The sequence below is a fragment of the Hevea brasiliensis genome, chromosome 14 (assembly GCF_030052815.1).
Source record: "Hevea brasiliensis isolate MT/VB/25A 57/8 chromosome 14, ASM3005281v1, whole genome shotgun sequence".
Taxonomy (NCBI): domain Eukaryota; kingdom Viridiplantae; phylum Streptophyta; class Magnoliopsida; order Malpighiales; family Euphorbiaceae; genus Hevea; species Hevea brasiliensis.
The window spans coordinates 84,511,049-84,519,375 of NC_079506.1; the positions used below are offsets into that span (position 1 = coordinate 84,511,049).

At 30.2% G+C, this 8,327-nt stretch overlaps 1 protein-coding gene across 1 annotated transcript; it reads right to left on the reverse strand.

Annotated features, from left to right (window-relative positions):
- Positions 1-1,146: 1,146 nt before the first annotated feature.
- On the reverse strand, positions 1,147-4,033 carry LOC110642608 (ribulose bisphosphate carboxylase/oxygenase activase, chloroplastic). Its single transcript, XM_021794710.2, has 7 exons — positions 3,839-4,033; positions 2,967-3,283; positions 2,690-2,795; positions 2,495-2,580; positions 1,933-2,408; positions 1,548-1,829; positions 1,147-1,422 (listed from the first exon to the last, which is right to left on the reverse strand). Exons 1-7 carry the CDS (start codon positions 3,881-3,883, stop codon positions 1,313-1,315), a joined length of 1,422 nt encoding a protein of 473 aa, XP_021650402.2. The 5' UTR covers positions 3,884-4,033; the 3' UTR covers positions 1,147-1,312.
- Positions 4,034-8,327: the final 4,294 nt, after the last annotated feature.

The following is an 8,327-nucleotide window of genomic DNA, read 5'->3' on the forward strand; positions in this document are numbered from 1 at the left end:
ATATAGGTAGAGACGTATCAATTCCTAAATTCCACTTCTTCATCCACTCATTATTTAACATATCAAGATGATTTTAGTAAAGCGTAATGGTTAAAAAAAAAAATGAAAAATCTTTTGTTAAGTTTTCCAATTATATTTTATTTTTTAATTTTAGTAATTTTGTTTTGATTTTAAAGCTAATATAAAATTGTCAGCACTTGCATGATAGCTTATTAGACTAAATAAATTATAAAACTCATATAATTATAATTTATATTATTTTTTAAAAAATTGTAGTTTCATACATGAGTTCTACAATTAAAAAATTATATTTTTTTTACCATTTTTACAATTAATTTTCAAATTAAAATAAAATTATTAAAAATTTAATTTTTATCATTAAACCTTTTAGTAAATAAAAAGTAGACATTACAATTATTTAAAAAAAAAAAAGAAATTATTATTTAATCCTTTAATTATTAACTCAATTTCAATCAAATTAATGACGTTCTTGCTTATTTTTGTACATAGCATATAATATTTGAGTTTATTATGGTTAGTTGAAAACAATTGACTTATTGTAGATAGAAATCATATAATCAAAATCTCTCTCCACTGTTATCCCATAAATTGAGTCACATGGGCTGTGGTGAGCCCAATCCAAATATGAAACTTTGAACAACATGCCTTTACTTTTTAAATTAAGGAAAATATTTTCTTAAATTTGCTCTATTATAAATTTAAAATATAAATATATAAATTTATATATTTAATAATTAAATCTCATAATATATTTTATATTTTAAATTTATTATATATTTAATAAAATTTATAAAAAATCATGAAATTAAAAAGTAGAGTGTGTAGCTTACTTATCGATTAACTAATATGCTCTGTCAATATTATTAAATATTTCAAATTTTTAGTATTATTTTTTTTATAAGTTGTTAATTTCACTTAAATAAAAATATAATATTTTGATTTGTACTATTTTTTATTCTACTTCCAATTAAAAAAATATTTTTTTATAAAAAAAATTTCATTGACATTATGATTATTATAAGATTATATAGCTTGTTTTGCAAAATAAAATGACCTCAAAAAGATTTCTTTTTTTTTTTTTCGGAGAAAAAGAAGTGGTAATAACAAGAGACTAACTGAAGTTGGTGGTAGGAAACAAAGCACTCTTTTAAGATTGAATATTGTAATAATCACACAAAATTAGAGGATAACAATCCATTTAAGACAAAAGGAAATTATTTCCACATCAGTTGGAAAGTGCTTATCCTTCCACAGGACAACATAAAAAAAATTCAAATAAAAAGGACTACAACTAATAAAGGCAGCTTCCATCATCACTCCTAGCAGTTGGGTCAAAGTTTGCAGCAACCGGATCAGTGCAACCTTCAGGAACTGGTATATGTACTTGCTGGGCAGCTTGACCTGCAAGAATAAGAAGAAGGAAAAAGCTTAAGGAGACTCTTGGGTGATCCAGATATAGAATGATCTTGTAGGACTGTGGACACAAACCACCCATCAAGGCCTTTAATAGGATGAAGGGAGCTAACCGTGGAAAGTTCCTCTATCAATGGAATCCTGGTTGGCGTCACCAAGAGCAGCCTCATTCAAGTACTTGTCAGCCAATTGGACTCTCTTAACATTCTCTTGCTCTTGGACAAGCATCTGTCCGTACTCAAGGAGCTTGTCCAGGGTCATCTTTGGCTGTTCGAATTTTGGGGGTCCTTCTCTTGAGTTCACAAGTTTCTTCCCAATGGTCTGCACTCCTACGCCTGAAATCCACTTCCTCACTTCATCATCGTAAACTCTTGCCCTCACAGCACCGAAGAAATCTGCAAAATGTACACACCATATTTACACACTCATCATTCCAGCAAGTTAAACGTAGAATCACAATGAAACTTGAGATTTTGCAGTCCTGAAGATAGAACTTACCAATGGATTGTCCCGGGAAGGCGTCAACAAGCTTGACAATGTCTTCTAGAGCAACACCATCAGTTCTGAAAATTCCAGTGCAGACACCAATTCTATCTTCCCTGGTAGGTGCCCAGTAGAATTTCTCCATACGACCGTCACGGATAAGAGGAGCGTACAATGTAGAGAAATCGTTACCGGTGACAATGATAGGGACACGGGGATTCTCCTCCTTGTTGTACATACCAGGAAGTTGCACGTTTGTTGGGTTATCAGCAATGTTCATGAGGGTAGCATTCACCATTTGGTTGTTGACAGTGTATTGTGTAGTTCCTCCAAGCCTCCCAGCTCCAGCATCAAGATCGTTGATGAAGAGGCAGCACATTTTTCCCTTCTTCTTGATTATATCAGCTGCCTCACGGTACCTTTGCCTGATGAGCTTGGCGGGTTCACCGGCGTTTCCACTTTCCAATTCTCCGGCACTCATCATGATTGGGCTGAAATGTGTATCATATGAAGAAACAGTCAAAACAGGTTCCTGTATTTTATTCTATTATTACTAAACAACAAGGCATGAACTCACTTAATTCCCATCTTGGCAAAGACAAGCTCGCATTGGAAGGATTTTCCTTGACCCTTGCCTCCCCAGATACCCAAAATGAGAGGAACCTGAGACAAAGAAAGAGATTTTGTTCAATATATACTTAAATATTGCAGAGGGTTCAATTAAACTTATGACTATATAAGAAAAGAGAAGGAATAGGGTATTAAATTATACCTTGATGTTTGGCAGGGTCATGAAGTTCTTGGTAATGTGAACAACAAGCTTGTCCATGAAAGCAGGAGCAATGTAGAAACCATCCATGTTGTTGTCCAAGTTGTACCTACAACGCACAGCCACTAACTTCAATTAGAAAGGTTCACGTTTCTATATATAAGATTTTTTTTTTTCTAATTTGGCTTCGGCTTGAGTTCAAATTGAAGATAATTCCAATAACATTGAGCTAAAGCTAAGAGATTATTTAAGGTGCGAAAGAAATGTAAAAATCACTTACTGACGAAGCCCAGTGCTGATGTATTCATAAGAACTCATAACAGGGTGGTGGGTTCCAGTTCCCATGGGGGCTTGGAAGAGAGGGTCCACCATACCCTTTCCTCTGGTGATATCTTGTTGGTCATCAGATTGGTCAGTAACAAGGCCTCCCCATCTGTCCTTGTCCGTCTGCTTCTGCTCATCATACTCTGCAACAACCTTGAAGCTCCCTGATGGAACCTTGGAGTTTGTGAACCTTGAGCTCACTTTCTTCAAACTGCTGCCCAAGAAAGCAGAAGTTGGGACTGATGACCCAGCATTAGAGCCATTCAAGGCCAGCTACATCACATATTCAACTCTTTAGACTCAATCACAAACACACACACATATATATACGCCCAATAACAAGTTCTAACATTTTTTCTATTCAAGTGTAGCACACGCTAGTATTCTTCTTAATGAATAATTAAAACCCATTCAGTAGCTGAACTATATTAAGCTTTCAACTTCAGGTGCTAATAATCCAAGTCTAATTTTCAATCTATAGCCAAAGTTACACACAAGCATATATTTAAACTAAATTCAACTAAATAAGCGTCGATTTAAATCTAATTAAAATCGGCTAAACAGATGATATTCCTTCTTTTTGTTCAGTTGGTAAAAAAAATTCAAGCATCCCTACTCTTTATATGCATACATACAAAAGCATATGAAGTAACTCTTCTCTTATACGATACCCAGAAGTGAAAAGAGGCAAATAACATCATAAAGAATATTAAAGTAGGAGCTACATTGGATATTATCAAGACCATAAAAGCTACAAGATTGAAGAATTCTAAAGTAGGTGGAGATGACGATTAAAGAGCATAGAAAAGCCGGGAAGATAAAGAATACCGGTGCCCGGCTGACAGCTCCAACGGTGGAGATAGTGGCAGCCATGGTAAAATGGCGGTGATTAATTAAGCAAGAAAAGGTGCAGAATGATCTTTCAGCAGAGAAGAGAGGACTGAATATGAGACTTATAGCAGTTTTTTTGAGTGAACAGAAATTATTTTCTTTGAGGATTAGCTTTCAAATTCCTAACGGCCACACAATCAAGATTGCCTCAATGCCACGTGGAGCAAGGACAGTAGCTTAGAGCTTGAGTCCTCAACAGCGTTCTGAGGTCAGCAATTAAGGTGGTCTGTTTCCCACTAAAATCTTGCTAGTTTTGTTACCACAAAAAGCTTAGAAATAAAACACCATTCTGTTCCTTTGTGTTTTTGAATTATTTTTCCTTTTTTTTTAATTAATGACAAAGACGAGGGAATTGAAGACAGGGTGAATGAATAGTTTGTGATATCCAATTTTTTGCCAGTTTTGTCTGTTTTCAGGATTATTAGAGGTAGGGTTTCATTGTGAATACGATATCAATTTCTTGCTTTTTTCAGAAGAAACTTCGAAAGAAAGAAAATTATGGTTAACATAAGAAGGGTATTTGGGCCAATTCTCCCTCAAATTCTTGTTCTGTGGTTTTCAGTTTTCATCAACTTCTTAGCTTTGATACCCATATCCAAGTTTCCATGAAGGGAGAAGTAAATACCTAAGGGATCTTTATGAAAAATCTTAGATAATATAATACTTCCATGTACAACCTTTGTATTACAATAATTAATCTTAGATATCACATAGCTCCCATGTAATTAATAGTCAGTGTATTTATTATATCAGAAATTTTTTTTAAGATCTAATTCATTATAAAATCAAAATATAAATATGTGAAATTTATATATTTAACGTGTGAATGTTATCATATATCTTCTATTTTAAATTCAACGTAAATTGAGTTTATGTAAGAAAAAATCTGATTATATATACAATAATTGTATTAAATAAATTTTCATTATTTATATAAGATATGCAATTGGTTCGATTTTGAACTAAATAGTTTGAACTTACTCGAAATAATTAAAAAATTAAATTAAAAATAATATTAATTTGAATTGAATTAAAGTAGAGATTAAATTAAATTGAATCAAAAAATTCGATTTATAAATTTAGATCTATTTTGTTAGGCTTTTTTAATTTTAATATTCCTATTTTTTAGACTTATTATAAATTTTATAAATTATACATTTTATTTCATAAAATTAACAAAATTTGATTATAAATTAGATAAATCGGTCCGTTCAATTTTTTTTTTTATTTTTAATAAAATAACTGAATAAAATCAAAAACTAAACTTTAAAAAAAATATATTAACCGAATTATATAAAAAAATAAATAAATAAAACAGCTTGGTTCAATTTTTCCATTATAATCAATTTTGCTTATCTCTACTTGTTTATTAGTTCAAAAGATATATATATATATATATATATATATATATATATATATATATATATATATTTTATGAAGTAATAATTTTTTTTATTATTTAGTTATAATATTGAAAAATGAATCTAAAATTACATCCAGAATTTGAAATACATAGACAAATATTAAATTTTTTGATATATAAGAACTTCAATTTTGTTGCTTTATTGTTGGCTAATAAAATAAAATAGACAGAAAAAAGGGGGGGTAAATTGTGGTTGTCACTAGCTAATCGGTTCGTTATTGAAAATGATTAATGGTAGTTTGTAGATTAATATATGTTTTTAATTTCTTTTGTAACATTTTTTTAACTCATTTTTTTTAACTAAAAAAGAATTGCGCACAACAGTTTTCCTGAACACGATAAATAATGTTTAAAAAATTAGAAAAAATTTTCTAGAATAAGATTTTTTATGAAACAAATGGAGCTGTAATCTATATAATATTTATAATAGCACGTACCACAAACAATAAAATTTATATGATATTAACGAATTATTATTATTATGTTTTTTTTTCTTACTTATTCAAAATAAGAACTGTTTTAAGATAATTTTAGTATTATTAAATTAAAATTAATTGATTATTATATTTATAATTATTTAATATATAATTAATGAGTAAATATTATATTTAGTCACTCAACTTTATAAATATTTTCATAAAAATTATTGAATTTGAATTTAATTTCATAAAATTTATTAAATTTTAATTTAATTTCATAAAAATCACCGTAATTAAAAATTAAAGGTATTCAAATTAACATAATGATTTATCAATTATTTTATAAATAAAATTATTTTATTTTATTATTTAAAAAAAAAAGATGAATCTATATAATATTTATAATAGCACGTACCACAAACAATAAAATTTATATGATATTAATGAATTATTATTATTATGTTTTTTTTTCTTACTTATTCAAAACAAGAACTGTTTTAAGATAATTTTAGTATTATTAAATTAAAATTAATTGATTATTATATTTATAATTATTTAATATATAATTAATGAGTAAATATTATATTTAGTCACTCAACTTTATAAATATTTTCATAAAAATGTTTAGCCCAATACATAAACTAATTGAAAAGTTCCCACATTGATCTTGAAAACTCTCACAATGATTTTTCAAAATGTTACTCTAAAATTTTAGTACTTGATAATATATGTTTGTCTGAGTGGAAACAGTTAATAATAAGCAGGTGGAGTATAATGTTATTCACACAAGGATCATAATACAATAACTCATCAACCCTACAGAGAAAACTGAAGCAGATATTGACTCAAAATGCAGTACAGATCAAGAAAATAATTTCAATCAAGAAAATAATTTCAATTCTTACTTGAAAATAATTTCAATCAAGAAAATAATTTCAATTCTTACTTCATTATAATGTAGTTTCCTAATGGAAAAAAAAATGTTTAATGTGAAATAAGATTTTGACTCTCTTGTATGATTGCGGAGTTGATAACAGCTCAAATTATTGAGAAACTAACAGGAAAGGAATTGCAGTTTTTGCCTATAGCCTATAAGCCTTAAATTTTATTCATTTGGAATCTGCTGCAATAGGTTCCTGGACATGCAGATAGGCATATAAGGTAAGAGCTAGCGTGCAAATGGATAAAATTGATCATTTTTCCATGATAGAGAAAGACACTTTCATCGTTAAACTCAAAAGCCGAACAGTTCCCCTCCACCATCACAGAACACTCTCCCTTGTCATTCATAAATTTGATTCAAAACAAAAAAACTAGAGAGTTTTGAAAAGACAAAAAGTAAGAATCAATGTCATTGAAAATGGCATTATGTCTCCCATCCATCTTCCTCTTCTCTCTCATTTGCCCATGCCTGGTTTCTTTCTAGAGCCTTGAAGCATTAGAGGAGATAAAAAGTTTGAGCACTTGCAAGTTGCAACTGTTGCTGATAAGCATGTGAGTTTCTCTCCTGGCTTTAGGAGCAATTAGATGAATCCTGTTTAAGCCTTCAGCCACCAATCCATTACTAGTAAGTGGCCAACAGCAAACCTGATAATGTGTAGCAATAAAATATGCATCATAATGGAGAGTTAACACATAATGCAGGATTAGAAGCTGCATAATTAAGGGAATTACTACATCCAGACAACAAGCTGTCACGACTCATGGGCTCTGTCCAATGCCTAAGCTATGAAATCTGCATATAAAACAATATAAATTTGTTCTCTTCAGATGAAAAGAACATGTTTAAAAGCCGCAATGCACCAACTCCTACAGCTTGATTATGACTGAAAGGATAAAATATTTTCAAACAATATATCGTGATTTCTTCATGCAACTACCGGCATCCCTATCTGCTAAACTGCCTTTTCTTCATGAAAGTCTCATAAACCTTGTTAGAGCAATCAATAGAATAACATTAACAAAAGAACCCAGCAAGAAGCTCAACAATGCCAAAAAATTATTTTGGTCAACTTTTTGTTATTAAGGAGAGTCGCAGTTAAATTCAATCCCTCATTATAGGCACAGTATGTAAATGTTCTGCAGCACCTGTGCAAGAAGTACAATAAAGCTTAAAAGGCAAAGTCAGCTTGTAAACCTATGCTATTAAAACTTTATGAATGTTCACATTCCAAACTCAAAGACCCTTCTTTACTGTTTCTCATCATCATGCTCTTTAGACACGAAAGCTTTTATCATAATTCCAAATAAAGGGGCAAAAAAACTGTTTTACTAGCCTAGCAAAGAGCAATGATATCGTTAACAGAAAATTCTATTTAAAGCAATTTTATCTCATTTTTAGAGCCCAACTAATGATGATGATTAGGTCTATATTAATGAAAAAAAGCATGCATAAATTAGGAAAGCTTACCCAGTTTGAGAATGACAACTGTAGCCCATAAGGGAGACCCAAAAGAAACCTACTTTTAAGAAAAGTGAGGAATGTCTCTTGGCCACAACAAAAAGGGCTTATGACACTTGTAAGTGATGATTATAAAGAGAAAATCTCAACACTAGTTCCTACACAAACCAGCCCTAGTACAAG